General features: G+C 45.6%; 1 protein-coding gene across 3 annotated transcripts in view; it reads right to left on the bottom strand.

The window, feature by feature from the left end:
* Window positions 1-17345, bottom strand: part of LOC137541821 (upstream-binding protein 1-like) — an 84404-nt gene that overhangs the window by 10067 nt on the left and 56992 nt on the right. For all 3 annotated transcript variants that reach the window (XM_068263342.1, XM_068263344.1, XM_068263343.1), the window contains exons 10-14: window positions 16149-16242; window positions 13951-14041; window positions 8847-8929; window positions 7231-7376; window positions 2816-2867 (exon numbers count right to left, since the gene is read on the bottom strand). In XM_068263342.1, the coding sequence (XP_068119443.1) occupies window positions 2816-2867; window positions 7231-7376; window positions 8847-8929; window positions 13951-14041; window positions 16149-16242 (466 nt within the window). The remainder of the gene's footprint in view (window positions 1-2815; window positions 2868-7230; window positions 7377-8846; window positions 8930-13950; window positions 14042-16148; window positions 16243-17345) is intronic.

Below are 17345 nucleotides of genomic sequence, written 5' to 3' on the forward strand. Positions count from 1 at the left end.
GTACAAGTACACACATGCAAAACGACAGTCAAGCTCATAGAAGAACACACAGACAAAATGGCAGTCAGACTCACTGTGCTCTACACCCACCTTCATTCAACGCTTGCACACCCATTATGGTGGTATGTGAACTTTTAAATTATACATTGCACAATGTGTTGGAGTTCCACGTCAATTGTATCAACTTCCTTGGCGGTTATCTAGTGTGGTAACCCAGAGCATGCCTCTTTGGTAGTCGCCGGGAGGTCTGTGCAGAGTGCTATGTATTTTAACTCTCCTTCTCAGATCCAGCCACTGGCGCTAACGTAATGAATCCCTATGGGCCCATTCTTACTTGGGAGATTTGCACTAATTGCCGCAAATCGCCCAAAAACGACAAACGCAAACGCGTAGCCTGCACCATTTTCAGGTGATTTCCAGGTGATCACGTTTCAGTGCTATAGAAGCGCAAACCGCGATTGCGCAAAAATCGCCGCAGTGTACAGTGATTTTTCTGCCTGAAATCGTGGAAAAATCACTGCTGCAAAACGCCAGCAATTTGTTTTCAAAACGCAAGTGTGACTAGAGCCTTAGTGTTCTGAAGCCAGTAGAAAAAATATCTACTCTCCTAGAATGCTCTGGCGGGAGAATATTGCCTAGCTAAACAGCCTAGGCTGTGACATCACTGGGAGGGCAGAGCTATCTATTGATATACAGCGAAATATAAGAAGTGTTTCTGATGCCAAAACTAGGATAATTACCATAAAAGTGGGTATCCTGAAAAATTAACTACATTCTACTATGTGTCATGAACTAGCAATGCGCAACCTATGACGTCTGTTACTATGGATAGCAATGGGTGTGAAAATGATGGATGGCCACAGCTGATTGTTCATTGAATCAATTGTGATCATTTACAGTTATAATTAAGTTAATTTTCCTTGCTGTATCTATATATTTCTGTATATTGTTGTATATAGCCCTATCCTCCTGTTGATGCTTAGCCCATGCTATATTACCTTCCCATAGCATCCTGGGAGACCAGGCATTATTTTCAATGGCTTCGGAATTCTCAGAAACAAACAATGCGCAGAGCTGTACCTGACCAGACTAAAGATGTTGCCACCTATGGGTGAGGATTAATTTTACAATGGGCAAACACTGACTAAAGAAAATTTATTGTAAAAAAAAAAAAAAAAAAATGTGATTACGTTATTTTCACTACAGTTTTTCTTTAAAGGACACCTAAAGTAAAGGTACCCATACACGACAATGATTTCACAGCTGATTCGATCACAGTGATCGAATCTGCTGTATATCGATAACACAAATGTTGACCTATCCCAGATTCCGTTGATCTATCCAAGCTGAAAATTTAGCTCGATCGCCGGGGGGGTCGGGAGCGCGTCGTTAGATTCGGCGTTGACCGACAGTAATAATCTCACCTGTTACACTGGCACGAGTCCCCAGGTCCGTGCTGTCCCTTTCTCTGGCTGGCCTTCTCCCTTTCCACTTTCTGTCCTGTGAGAAGGCCAAGTTCAAACAGTAGAGCACCCTCTACTGTTTGAACTTCCGCTTGTCACAGGACGGGATAGGAAGTGAAGAGGAGATGGAGCAGAAGGCCAGCCAGAGAAAGGGACAGCACTGACCCGGGGACTTGCACCGGCGGACATGTAATATCATTGCTGCTGGCCAGGGGAGCCGAACTGGGGGAGGAGAGGCAGCGTCAGTTCCACAGTTTGTGAATAAATTTCATGCTGAAATTTATTCAAAATCTGTGTGCAGTGTATGGGCAGCCAATTAATTAATTCTGATCAGAGAGGGATCTATCAGTTGGTCAATCTGGTGGCAATCAGCCGGTATATTGCAGCCTTTAGAGGAATATGGAGGCTGCTATATTTGTTTCCTTTTAAACAATACCAGTTGTCCGACAGCCCTGCTGATCTTGGTCTGTCAGAATCACACACCTGAAACAAGCATGCAACTAATCCAGTTAGACTTTAGCTAGAAGCATCTGATCTGCATGCTTGTTCTGGGTCTATGGCTAAAGGTATTCAAGGCAGAAGATCAGCAGGACAGCCAGGGAATTGGCATTTAACAAAAAAGTCACATTCCTCTCAGGTGTGCTTTAACCTCCTGGGCGATACAATAATATCGCCAGGGGGCGGCGCAGCACATTTTTTTAAAATTATTATATTTGTTTAATCATGTAGCTAGCCTAGCGCTAGCTACATGATAGCCGCTGTGCAGCGGCGTCCCCCCACCCCCTCCGATCGCCTCCGGCAATCAAAGCAAACAGGAAATCCCGTTCAGAACGGGATTTCCTGTTTGGCTTCCCCTGTCGCCATTGGCGACTATCAGGATGACGTCGTGACGTCAGAGGGAGTCCCGATCCACCCCTCAGCGCTGCCTGGCACTGATTGGCCAGGCTGCGCACGGGGTCTTGGGGGGGGGGGGGGGAAGCGGCGCGGCACAGCGGGTAGCGGCGAATCAGCGCGGAGCGTCGGCGATCGGTATATATACGCAGCTAGCAAAGTGCTAGCTGCGTGCAACAACAAAAAAATTATGCAAATCGGCCCACCAGGGCCTGAGAAATCCTCTGTGGCGGCTTACCCCGAGCTCAGCTCGGGATTATCCCCCAGACGGTTAATAATGCCGTGATGTGATCTGGCGATCTCAGAGTGTATATAAATGTCATTTTCCCCCCATATGTATGTAGTCAGGGCAGCAAACATAATGCATAGCTACATTGCAGTACTGAAGAAATATTATAAGATTTGCATCAGGTTGTTGTCACATGATCTCTATTTTCCATGAAAGAAGTACCGGTACTCACATTTCTGCAGTGAAGCGGTAAAGCAGGACTCATCAGGCATATTTCTGACCATCTGGAGGTGAGACAGAGATGCATTAGCTGTTGTATAACATTATGGAGTTTGTCTGCTCTGTAAATAGAGACTGGGGAAAATGATTGTTCTTTTCTGTAAAGCCATTGAAGTAAATATTCATCTGAAGTGTGCGCTTTGTTTTCATACAATGACATGTAATATGGCCTTGACTTGATATGGTGGAAGAGCGCTGTTGTATATGGATCAGTTTAAAGTGAACCCCAGGTAAGAGTGATGCGGAGGCTGCCATATTTGTTTACTTTTAAACTATACCAGTTGCCTGGCAGCCCTGCTGATGTATTTGGCTGCAGCAGTGTCTGCATTACACCAGAAACAAGCATGCAGCTAATCTTGTGAAATTTGGCAATAATGTCAGAAACACTTGATCTGCTGCATGCTTGTTCAGGGTCCCTGGCTAAAAGTATCTAATCATTTAGCTATAGACCCTGAACAAGCATGCAGATTGGATACGTTGAATCACACACCTGAAACAAGCATGTCTGGCAGACTTCGGTCAGTGCTGATGCATTGTGCCGGACATTGGGCTCTATTCACAAAACGGATCATACATGACTTATTTATCACCTAATTAATAAAAATAACCTTTCAGCACATTTACAAGCAAAATAATCACTCAAAGTAAATTGTTCCTGATTAACTTAATTTCAATATTACTTTTCTTACCTTTTATTATTTTATATTTTTTGTTTTTTTGGGAGCCTAAAAATATAACTTAGATAAGGTGAAAACAGGTGAAAGAACATTGTGCTGATCAGCAGGACAACCAGGCAGCTAGTATTGTTTAAAAGGAAATAAATATGGCAGCCTCCATATACCTCTTATCTCAGGTTGCTGTTAGTCAGGGTTGCTCTCACGAGTGATCTCGAGTGATTACCCGTGATTTAAATGAGGCTTAATTGGTGCCGGTGTGCGGCGGACATACAAGGGGTTATTTACCCATAATTCCGCCGTCCACCCTGCGTTCCAATCCGCTTGCATGCGTCCTGTTGCTCGCGTTGCAAGCCTCACCACGGCGCACCTACTCCTTCAGGCCGGAAGGAGAAAGTGCACCGGTGTGAGGCTTGCAACCAATAGGACACGTGCAAGCTGTTTGAAACGCAGGGCGGACGGCGGAATTATTGGTAAATTGTCCCCTGTATCCCCGCCGCATACCTGCGCCACTTAAGCCTCATTTGAATCAGAAGTAATCACTCGTGAGAGGAACCCTGCTGTTGTTTACAGAGGCAATCATGTAGATTGTATGCAGCTTAAAACTGGACCAATCAAAATGGACAGAAAATAAATATTGATTGGCCATATATTAAGCTGAAAACATGAAGTTTGATTGCAAATTAAAATAATTTGCATTTTATTTACCATTTATGTGATGGTCAATGAGATATAATTTAGCCTTAAGCTGGCCAGACACTAGGCCGATTCCCCGCCGATCGACAGCAGATTCGATCACTGAGATCGAATCTGCTGTCACATCGTTCACGCTACACGCTAAATTTCAATCTATTTCGTCCCGAAATAGATCGATCGCTCCGTGCGGGAAATTACCGTTGATCGCCCGCGGGTAGGGAGCGCGTCGCTGGCGGCGTTCGAGTGCCTGACGACCGATGCAATAGAGTGGCAATACATTACCTGCTCCGCCGGCGCAACTCACTCCGGTCACCGCTGCTCCGTCTCCGCTCTGGTCTCCGGGTCCGGCATGCTTCACTTCTTCTAGCCCGGCAGGAAGTTTAAAACAGTAGAGTGCCCTCTACTGTTTAAACTTCCTGCCGGGCAGGAAGAAGTGAAGCATGCCGGAGTCCAGACCAGAGCGGAGAATACAACGGAGACCTGGCGACTGGAGTCGTGCCGGCGGAGCAGGTAATGTATGCGGGCGGAGCGGCGGCGGCAGCACCGCCACCACAGATTGTGAACAGATTTCAGGCTGAAATCTGTTCACAATCTGTTTGCAGTAAAGGCAGCCATACAATCCCTCTCTGATCAGATTCGATCAGAGAGGGATCTGTTGGTCGAATCTGATGGCAAATCGACCAGTGTATGGCTACCTTAATGCTACATACACACTTGAAAGATAAATGAAAGATATCAGACCAATTTTACCCCCTTCCATAGAATAGACTGTGTAGAGTATAGCTCTCATATTAAATTGAGCTGAACTCCTTATCCGATAAAAAGCTTTGCAAGATGCTGCACACATTCAAAAGATCAGTATCTGCAAAAGATCTGTTCCTGCAAAAGATCCATCACTGCAAAATGCATTCATAGTCTATGATGGCTGCAGATCATCATACACACCTTGTTTAACAGACATTCATCTGCAGATCAGATCCACCAGGATGGATTTTCAGATCTGCAGAGGATTGTCAGATATGCAGATGAAGTCTTAAGTCCAATCTACTTGATACGATTCTTTGTACGATTCGATTACGATTCTATTTACGATCCGATTAAATCCGACGTCCGATCGGGATTCAATTTGATTTTCGATTGCAAAACAATGGCAAATTGAATTGAATCCCGATTGGACATGTCGGATTTAATCGTACCGTGTAGATTGGGCTTTAAACAAGGTGGGCTTCATGATATCTGCAGATCCTCATACACACTTTGTTTAAAGCCCAATCTACACGATACTTTGTACGATTCGATTACGATTCTATTAAATCCGACATGTCCGATCGGGATTCAATTCAATTTGATTTTCCATTGCAAAACAATGGCAAATCGAATTGAATCGAATCCCGATTGGACATGTCGGATTTAATCGGATCGTACAAAAAATCGTATCGTGTAGATTGTGTATGAGGATCTGCAGATATCATGAAGCCCAATCTACACGATACGATTTTTTGTACGATCCGATTAAATCCGACATGTCCAATCGGGATTCGATTCAATTCGATTTGCCATTGTTTTGCAATGGAAAATCAAATTGAATTGAATCCCGATCGGACATGTCGGATTTAATAGAATCGTAATCGAATCGTACAAAGTATCATGTAGATTGGGCTTTAAACAAAGTGTGTATGAGTATCTGCAGATATCATAGACTGTGAATGCATTTTGCAGGGACGGATCTTTTGCAGGAACAGATCTTTTGAATGTGTGCAGCATCTGTGTGTGCAGCATCTTGCAAAGCTTTTTATCTGATGGAGAGTTCAGCTCAATAGAATAGACTGTGTAAAGTATGGCTCTCATACTACATGGAAGGGGGTAAAATTGGTCTGTGATCTTTCATTTATCTTTGAAGTGTGTACACACCATTATCAAATCAATATAACTAAGCGATAGGGACAATCACTGAGATGCAAATATTTCCTAGTTCATGCAGGATTTATGTACATTTTTATGGCAATCAGGTCCCACCCAGGTTTAAATTGATTGGTCCATTTTCAAGCTGCATACATTTGCATAAACATTTACATAATACTGCATAAAATCGGAAATATTTGCATCTTATTGATCAATCCTACTAAAGGTGGCCATACAGGTATAGCTTTGCAGCAGATTCAACTATCAGATTTCTGTCAGATGCCTGTCAAGTCGAATCTGACAAGAATCTGATGTGTGCCACACGCTAGGAACAGATTTCCAATAAATTTCAGAAAAAAATATATTGTCCGATGTAATGCATCACTGCGAACTAAAGGTAGCCATACACTAGTAGATTTGCCATCAGATTCGACCAACAGATAGATCCCTCTCTGATCAAATCTGATCAGAGAGGGATCGTATGGCTGCCTTTACTGCAAACAGATTGTGAATCGATTTCAGCCTAAAACCGTTCACAATCTGCGGTGGTGGTGGTGCTGCTGCCACTCCCCCCCCCCCCCCCCCCATACATACATTACCTGCTCTGCCAGCGCGACTACTCAGGTCTCCGCTGTCTTCTTCTCCGCTCTGGTTTGGTCTCCGGGTCTGGCAGGCTTCAGTTCTTCCTGTCTGGGGGAAGTTTAAACAGTAGAGCGCCCTCTACTATTTAAACTTCCTGCCGGGACAGGAAGAAGTGAAGCCTGCTGGATCCGGAGCCCAGCGCGGAGACGGAGCATCGGTGACTGGGGGGATACGCGCTGGCCGGATCAGGTAATGTGTCAAGCTGTATTGCGTTGGTTGTCAGGCACTCGAACGCCGCTAGCGACGCGCTCCCTACCCGCGGGCGATCGACAGTAATTTCCCGCATGGAGCGATCGACGGGATCGATTTATTTCGGGACGAAATCGGTCGAAATTTAGCGTTAACGATTTGACAGCAGATTCGATCCCAGTGATCGAATCTGCTGTCGATCGGTGGGCAATCGGCCTAGTGTATGGCCAGCTTAAGGCTTCCATCATACAAACAAAGCACTCACTGTGTCGCTAAGCAGAATGTGGATCCCATGTGGTCCAGTTCTTGAAATGCGCTGAATGTGATTGGCCGGCACACTGAAGAGGTCTGCCAACTTATTGGTCAATTCAGCTGCTGTCACATCTTCAAGATAGATTTCCTGATACATAGCTGTCAGATTTAAAATAGGAGTCATGTCACCAAAACTTCTTATCAAGTGCCAAACAAACGTTACTTTGACTTATCACCGGAGTAACATTTAACTGCTTTGGTCAAATGAAAATCAATAGCCCATATTCAATTCACCTTTTCTATTGGGATATAATTCACTTTCTCCTTAGTTTTTTTTTCATTTCTGTTTAAAATAACTTTTCAGCACTCAGCATTTGAAAAAAGTACCAAAAAGTAGGTGAAAAAGTAATGTCAAAATTATTCAGAGAATTGTCCTGCTTGTTGGTGGCTTAAAAGGCAATTTATTGATGAGATGAGAAAATATCACCTATGAGAAAAAGTAAACTGAAACGCCTCTCCCTTCTGATGACCTCTGTTGGCTCTCCCAAGTGACCACTGCAACCCCCTCCCTTCTGATGACCTCTGTTGGCTCTCCCAAGTGACCACTCCAACCCCCTCCCTTCTGATGACCTCTGTTGGCTCTCCCAAGTGACCACTCCAACCCCCTCCCTTCTGATGACCTCTGTTGGCTCTCCCAAGTGACCACTCCAACCCCCTCCCTTCTGATGACCTCTGTTGGCTCTCCCAAGTGACCACTCCAACCCTCTCCCTTCTGATGACCTCTGTTGGCTCTCCCAAGTGACCACTCCAACCCCCTCCCTTCTGATGACCTCTGTTGGCTCTCCCAAGTGACCACTCCAACCCCCTCCCTTCTGATGACCTCTGTTGGCTCTCCCAAGTGACCACTCCAACCCTCTCCCTTCTGATGACCTCTGTTGGCTCTCCCAAGTGACCACTCCAACCCCCTCCCTTCTGATGACCTCTGTTGGCTCTCCCAAGTGACCAATCCAACCCCCTCCCTTCTGATGACCTCTGTTGAGTCTCCCACATTATCACTTCTTACCCCTTGTCTTGTCTGCCGACATCCTGGCCGTGCTCCACTCCCGTTGTGCACCACACATCGGATGCCCGCCATATTGACAGAGCATGTCGCTAGCATTTAGGCTTGTGACATGTCTGTACAGTGTCATCCACAATATTTTGCCCAAAGTATCGTGCCCCGATCCCTGCCGCGTAACATTAGCCTCATGCGTGTACAAGACTTTAGTTTACATTTGGGTTCCACAGCTCCCCCAAGGTTTAATACATTAGATAACTGTATTTTACCATTGAATACAAAGTTCACTCACTGTATGTGTATAGAGTGGGATTTAGTACTGCTAGCTAGGAATATTTTTAACATTGAGTCTCAAGCAATCAGAAAGTACAATTTGGCATCAGCCAATCCCCATTGAATTGATGCCAGATAACCGATACTTTATTGTATCACCCATTTTTCTTCCATGGTGGAGAAATAGAATAGTGATCATCTCTGCAAAGGCCATTCAGCTGGCCTAAACAATAATCATTGCCTGATGCAGTTGCTGATGATGAGATCTAATCAATGTGATGTCTGTTAGCATAGCCTACCTGTCTGGCTTGAGTCGGTCACACTTTGGCTCTTTCCCACAGACTCTGTGCTGATGTATAATGTGAGACGAGGCCGCACAGACCTGAGAGTAAAAATGTTAATGTCAGACTGTTGTTTTCTAGCATGATGAAGTTCTGGCAGCACAATGGGAGTATAGGGTGATAAGAGGGATCACATCTTCAGACAGCAAGCAGCATTTTAGGATGCAGAGCAGCCCCTCCTCTAGCACATTGATCTTGCTGACCAGAGCTGAAGACTCAGTGTGTAATGGCAGCAGCCATCTTACTTTGTAAAAATGACCTACCCACAGAGCTGATATACCTACGTGAGGTCTGACAGCTGCTTTAGACACTGCAGTGTTATCGCCTCCTCTGCCACTCCCCTACCATATGTTTGTTTACATTACCAAGATATAACAGGCTAAACAATCCTACAGGAAGTAGGATGGTCAATGAGATGCAATTCTTGATGAACCTATTATACAGATTTTATGCACATTTTTACAACTTGAAAACAGCCCAATTAAACCCAATTTAAAGATTCACTCCAATAAAAATAAGGTAAGAAGTTGAAATCTGACATAACCCACAGGTTTTGGGCTAGTCCAACGCCTCACTGGGGATTGTCAGGTTTTTCTTGGTTTTCAAAAAAAAATTCCCTGAATGGCAGTTGGAAAGTCTGAAAAAATAGTGTGCAAGTGAGTAGGGAGGCTGACTGGTATCTTACTATTTTGGTAGGTAAACTGCCCTTCAGGAAATGCTTTTGTAAATAAACCCCCCCCCCCCCCCCCCCCCCATGAGGAGATGGACTAATCCAAAACCTGTCGGTTCTGTCAGATTTTAATTGCTTACTTTTTTTTTTGCTGGAGTGGTCTTTTCAGCTGTATAAGTAAACATTTGCATTAGCTTTAAATTATTTGCTTCTCATTGACCATTCATACTGTGAAGCAAGAGACTGGGTAGTGACGGTCACTGACGGACTAGAATTTCTCCTGAGAAGGGGTCAGCTGCATCGTATTAACATAAGACTTGCATCAACCTAAAATGCGTAGGGCTTAGATTAATGTGTCTGTGCATCATAATCTCACCTGCTCCAGCTGCTCCTGGTCTCGTCCGATGCTTCCCTTGAGTGGTGTTGTCGCACACAGCCACCAGGTGGTGGTGCATGTAATATCACACACATGCCTGGCTGTGCTCAAGGAAGCAGCACGGGAGACCAGGAGCATCTGGACCAGGTAAGATTTCCAAAGCCCAGACACCAGGGGTGAGGAGAGGCATATTTACATTGGGGGGGAGGAGAGTGGCCAGGGTCGGTTGCAATATCACACACTCACTATGATTTTCCAGCACACTTGATAGATATATTCAACAGATTTCAGCCTGAAAATTGTTAAATCGTCGCTCGCTTGGGCATGCTTGTTGCAGCACAAATTTTCATCAGATTTGAAAAAAAGTTAACAAATCGGATGTTTAATTAGGCCTCAAAATTAATAGATGTATGGTCAGTTTTAGAGTACACCTCACAAAAAATATAATATTCCATAGTGTTAAAGGGTGAGTAGAACAACATCTGGGTTTTTACTGCCAATTGTGTCATCTGGGAACATTTTCCTTCACTTCCCGTCATGACAGACCTGAAACAAGCACGCATGTCAAGACAGGAAGTAGGTACATTTTTCCAATAGAGACAAAAATAATTTCCACACAAGCTACAAGAAAAAAAAATATTCCCTGGAGTCAGACTTTAAAGGAACTCAGAGCTGAAAATATTAAACATGATTTATACATACCTGGGCAGGGGCATAGCAATAGGGGTTGCAGAGGTAGCCACCGCATCAGGGCTTTTGGGACGGAAGGGCCCTCCCTCAACTACAGTACTAGCTGTCTATTGGTCCTGTGCTCATAATAATCACTTCTATAGATGCTTTGAATAGTAGTCGTCATTAACAAACTGCTTCCCATCCCCTCTTGCACCTCTGACACTGTAGTTGCCATTGGCAGGTTTTGATGCGCCGTATCAATTGTTATGTATAGAGTGCTTGGGGGGGCCTCATTGTAAAACTTGCATCGGGGCCCATAACTCCTTAGCTACGCCACTGTACCTGGGGCTTCCTCCAGCCCCATCCGCTCAGATCACTCCCACGCCGCTGCCTGCAGCTTCGGAAACTGGGTTCCATCACTTATGTCATCACGGCCAGTCCGTATCTCTCCAGTGGCTGCGTAAAGAGAGCACTTCTCCTGTGGAGCCTGGAGCCAACTGACGTAAATGACGGAACCCTGTTCCTGAAGCTGTGGGCAGCAGAGGACCGCGACGTGGGAGCAATCTGTGCGGATGGGGCTGGAGGAAGCCCCAGGTATGTATAAATCTTTTTAATTTATCAGCTCTGGTACACTGTAAACAATATATATACCTAGCTGTGTCCTGTAGACCTATCTACCTTTAATGCTTTTAGCCATAGTCCCTGAACTAGCATGCAGAGCACGTTTCTGACAAGATTAGCTGCGTGCTTGTTTCAGGTGTGTGATTCAAACACTACTACAGCCAAACAGATCAGCAGGATAGCCAGGCAACTAGTATTCCTTAACCACTTGAGGACCCACACTTTACCCCCCCTTAAGGACCAGCGCTGTTTGTTGGGATCTGTGCTGGGTGGGCTCTGCAGCCCCCAGCACAGATCAGGGTGCACGCAGAGCGATCAGATCGCCCCCCTTTTTCCCCCCATGGGGATGATGTGCAGGGGGGGTCTGATCGCTCTGGTGGGCAGGCTTGTTGCGGGGGGGGGGGGGGGGCACCTCAAAGCCCCCCCCTCCGCGGCAAAATTCCCCCCTCCGCGGCAAAATTCCCCCCTCCCTCTCCTACCTGCTCATCTCCGGTGATCGGGGCTGCACAGGACGCTATCCGTCCTGTGCAGCCAGTGACAGGACGTCCTCTGTCACATGGCGGCGATCCCCGGCCACTGATTGGCCAGGGATCGCCGATTTGCCTTACGGCGCTGCTGCGCAGCAGCGCCGTACAATGTAAACAAAGCAGATTATTTCCGCTTGTGTTTACATTTAGCCTGCGAGCCGCCATCGGCGGCCCGCAGGCTATTCACGGAGCCCCCCGCCGTGAATTGACAGGAAGCAGCCGCTCGCGCGAGCGGCTGCTTCCTGATTAATTAGCCTGCAGCCGGCGACGCAGAACTGCGTTGCTGGTCCTGCAGCTGCCACTTTGCCGACGCACGGTATAAGCGTGCGGTCGGCAAGTGGTTAAAAGGAAATAAATATGGAAACCTTGCTTTAGATTTCCTTTAATTTGGGTTTGCTAAAAGTAATATAAGGGAAAGTAAGGCTGCATCCAAGCAGCCTGTCCCTATATAGCTGCACTTCACAGGCCTCTTATTTGCGGATCAGTGAATAATGGCGCACAGTGCCTATGCCTACAAATGGCGCCGCATTAAAAAGATACGCTTATCGCTATTTGTCGTTAGTACTGCATAATAATGGTGCACAGGGAAAAAAGAAGAAAAACGGCACACACTAACGTTATTTATCAATAGTGCCGTTCATTTGCCAAACAGCAGACGTTATTGCCCACAGTAACGTTATTTATCAATAGCGTCCTACATAAGCCAAACTGCAGAAGTTATTTAACTGCAAAACGGTGAATGGATTTAATGTAACACTGTCAAGGTTAGGGTTAGGCACCACCAGGGGGGGTGGTTAGGGTTAGGCACCACCAGGGGGGTGATAAGGGTTAGGCACCACCGGGGGGGTGGTTAGGGTTAGGCACCACCAGGGGGGGTTTAGGGGTTAGGGATAGGTACAGAGAGGGTTTTGTGTGTTAACGCTAAACAACAATAAGGCTTTAACGTTAAATAGCGATAAGCGGCAAACGGATTAGCGGCAACACCGTGCGCCATTATTCGCAGGCGCCATTTTCAGATGGATCCCTTATTTGTGAGTGAGAGATTCCACTGCTCTATCCATCACTATCTTAACTCCTGTCCTTATTTCGCCTAAGAACAGCCTGACATGCCGAACAGATCCACCACTAGCATCTCACCCTCTGCACCAATCAGAGTGCAGGGAAGGTGTGTGTGTGTCTGTGTCTGTGTGTTCGATTTGCCATCAGATTCGACCCACAGATAGATCCCTCTCTGCTCAGAGAGGGATCGTATGGCTACCTTTACTGCAAACAGATTGTGAACCGATTTCAGCCTGAAACTGTTCACAATCTGTTGTGGTGGTGCTGCCGTCGCTTCCCCCCCCCCCCCCCGCATACATTACCTGCTCCACCAGCGCAACTGCCCCGGTCACCGTTGCTCCGTCTCAGCTCTGGTCTCCAGGTCCGGCATGCTTTACTTCTTCCTGCCCGGCAGGAAGTTTAAACAGTAGAGCGCCGTAATGTATTGCCGCTCTATTGCGTCGGGCACTCGAACGCCGCTAGCGACGCGCTCCCTACCCGCGGGCGATTGACGGTAATTTTCCGCACGGAGCGATCGATGGGATCGGACGAAATGGATCGAAATTTGGCGTGTAGCGGGAACGATGTGACAGCAGATTCGATCCCAGTGATCGAATCTGCCGTCGATCTAGCGGGAATCGGCCTAGTGTATGGCCAGCTTAAGGGCTTGTTCACATCTAGGGCGTTAAAAGCGCTTGTGCAATGAGAGAATTTACATCTGAGCGGTTTGTTTCCGATCTGCTCAGCAAAGCTCTGCCTGTACAATCTTCTGAGCGTTTTTGCTCAATGGAAGGTATAGGAAAATGGCAAAACGCTTGAAAAACCACTTTGTTATAGTGATTTCCCCAGTGCTTTCATGAATAAATACATTGTATTTATTCATTACCGAGTGAGAGAGTTCACTTCCTGACTGATGTCAGGAAGTGAAAAAACAAATCGCTTAGAAAAATACTTTTTAAAGCGCAGGGAAAAGCTGAGGAGAAAACCCTTCACTTGTGATAGCGCTGGCGATTTATGATGTGAACAAAGCTTGACTGAGTAGAAGATAAAAGCACTGGCAATAAGAAAATGTGGCGATAAGAAGTCACTTGGAATAAGGATTCATTTTGACCTGATAAGTATGCTTTTCTTAACTGTAGCTTAGCTTAGCATACCCACCTGGCAGTCAGTGCATGAGACAGACGGATTCCATCAGCAACTCCACAAATCTGAGTAAGATCTTTTCGTGATAACTTCAAGAGATCCGTCCCTAAGGATTAAAGTAACACATTGCAGTTAATCAGTCAGAGGGGATATAACTGGAAATGACTGCATACTGCACTGTACAGAATTCTCCTGACCTATGAGTATAAATGTGCTAGACGTCAGGAAACTGCACAAGTGAAATCTACACTGTGTCCCTAGCCAGAAGAGTAGGCTGGATCTGATCTTTATTATGAGTGATGGATCTTCTGATTCACAGTCTAGCTGCATTACATCTTTTATATGATTACTGTCAAAAGTGGATGACTAATCTTATGCCTTTGTCCGTAAGCATGAAATAACAGATGACGCATGTGGCGACTACTCTGCAGGTCAGACTATAATCTCATATCTAGATATAGCAGAGGACCATGAGACAGAGATGAAATCATTAAGATGCCTGTAATCCAATTGCAAGTCTTTGATTGGCTGGGCGTAGTCATGTGATCATGTCACCTCAGCATCCTGTATTACCCTTCCCAGGAAGCAGAACATATGGTCACAGACTTATCAGTTACTTGCTTTTCCATAGATTTTGCCTATATGAGACTGGAGTTATGTCACAAAAGTTATCTAATCAATGATATCACCTGATTTTCACCTCAACTATAAGGCCCCTTTCACAATTAATGCATTTTGTTGCAGTGCAGAAAGGTCGGACCACACATGCCACTGTGGTGCATCCATACAGTGAGACATACTTTACAGTGAAAATATGCCTCACTTCCAAGCTAAACGTGCATGACCCTTGTGTCGTCTGACAGGACCCGCCACACGGTTTTGTGCGGCACAATGTGGTGAATATGAAAGGGCCCTAAACAAAGCCAATTCTGGAGGGAAGAAGATAAGGAGCGATAAATCAGGAGTTAAAATGGATACGGAGAGATAACACATGATTTAAAGGACTCCCAAAACGAAGATCTTAAAGGACAACTGTAGTGAGAAGAATATGGAGGCTGACATATTTATTTCCTTTTAAACCATACCAGTTGCCTGGCAGCCCTGCTGATCTATTAGACTGCAGTAGTGTCTGAATAACACCAGAACAAGCATACAGCTAATCTTTTCAGATCTGACAATAATGTCAGAAACACCTGATCTTCATATGCTTGTTCAGGGTCAAAGGTTTAAAGTATTTGATGCAGAGGATCAGCAGGGCAGCCAGGCAACTGGTATTGCTTAAAAGGTAATTAATATGGCAGCCTCCATATACCTCTCACTTCAGTTGTACTTTAATCTGTCTTTGCTTAGCTGGGGCCTATTCCATCCCCTAGAAGTCATTTGTGTCCCTCGCTGCAGCTCCGCTTCTCCCTAGTGTCCCGCTGGCCGCCCGTAAAGATCGCCAACCCACCAGTGGGTCAGCTCTTCTGCGCATCCACGGACAAGTGTTCGCGTGTCCACGACAGTGGGCCAGATGACATGAGTGCGTTTGTGAGTTCGCACGTGCCTGCGAAGGTGGGTTGGCGATCTTTACAGGTGGCACAGAAGAGGACCAGAACTGTGGCGAGGGACACAAATGACTTGTAGGGGCTGGAAGAAGACCCAGGTAATTAAAGAGAGATTATGATGTTCGCCTCAGGAATCTTTTAAGATAAATAAGGGGATATAAATCATGAGTTAAAGCCTTATACATATGTACAAGGCCTGTTGCTTTCTGGGATTGAAGCCTGATGCCTCAGGCAACATCACTAACCAGCAGGCTAGCGAGCAAAGTTCGTTCGCCATAGAGGGAGGAGCTATGGAGCTTATGACAGAGTGGGAGGGTTAAGGAGGAGAACAATAACACCACAGTGTGCACTCGCTAACGTATTTGGGGGGGAGCGTACACGTTCTACATTCTTGGCCGAAGCAGCCCTGATGTTTTCAGGACCATTTTAGAGCATAATATAAACTGGGAGAACATTATTCAAATTATAACGGATATAAGTAGGGGAATCATTATGCATCACATTTGAGAGTTCTCTTTAAACGCTCAGCTTTTGACTTCAGGATGCTATGTTATGTTTAGCATATTTCAGAGAGGCGTGATGACACAGCCATAGCTCACAGTGTAGTAATCGGATATGATGAACCCCAGGGTGATACATATTGTAAAAAAAACACCATCATTTTACCTGTGAAGTTAGAAAATATCCGGCAATAATTGGAGAAGCGATTCCTTAGCAACCACTGCTGGGTGTCGCTGATGGACGCAGAAGGACTGAGACCCTGGAGCCAATAAACAACAATTAGAGACTGGAAAGATATCTTTCAACAAAAAAGGATTAGCATGAACTACAGCAAAACCTAAACTAAGAAATACTTCACGTCCTGTTACCTCTGCCAGATTCTACACAGGAGAGGTGAAATGGGCACATCGGGCTACTGCAGGTGCGGTCCAGGGAACCTGGAGCGAGAAATATGTGGAGGCTGCCATATTTATTTCCTTTTAGGCTTCTTTCCCACCAGGACGTTGCGTTTTAGGGGACGTTATGGTCGCATAACGTGCCCCTAACACAACGCCTGGTAGTGCTGGATGTGGCCATCAGACTGAGCCGCGTTGTGCAGCTCACTCTGGCGTCCGTGATGCCATGATGCGTACTCTTGGACGCATGCGGCATCACGTGGTGCTGCCAGCCAATCGCCGTACAGAGTGGCCGCTCCAGGAAGTGAACACTGCACGTCACACTGTGCAGTGAATATTAATTAGCCATGTGCCTAGCCACTCTTTCCTCCCCTCCAAGCAGTCTAACGCGGCTTAGCCGCGTATAAAGTACTGCATGCAGTACGTTATCTTAAGGTGCAGCGTTACAATGTAACGCAACGTGGGCACTGTGAACAGCCCATTGATTTTTCATTACTGTGCGTTGAGCTGCGTTACAGGCTGCTCTAATGTGCACCTGTAACGTCCCACTGTGAAAGCAGCCTTAAACAATACCAGTTGCCTGGCAGCCCTGCTGGTTTATTTGGCAGCAGTGTGGTCTTAATCATACCAAAAACAAGCATGCAGCTAATCTTGTCAAATTTTACAAAAATGTCAGAAATACCTGATGTATTGCATGCTTGTTCAGGGCCTATGGCTAAAAGAAGTAGAGGTAGAGGTTCAGCAGGATAGCCAGGCAACTAGTATTGCTTAAAAGGAAATAAATATGGCAGCCTCCATATACCTTTCACTTCAGGTTCCCTTTAACCATTCAGCTTTTAGGTTTTTTTTTTAACCTTATGCATCTGAGCAATTTTCACATTTGCATTTTAAAGAGAAAACAAATCCATTTCCATCCACTATAGTTTTAAAATAAACAATGCTACCATAGATAAAACTCACATTGTAT

Source organism: Hyperolius riggenbachi, chromosome 12, assembly GCF_040937935.1.
Source record: "Hyperolius riggenbachi isolate aHypRig1 chromosome 12, aHypRig1.pri, whole genome shotgun sequence".
Lineage (NCBI taxonomy): Eukaryota > Metazoa > Chordata > Amphibia > Anura > Hyperoliidae > Hyperolius > Hyperolius riggenbachi.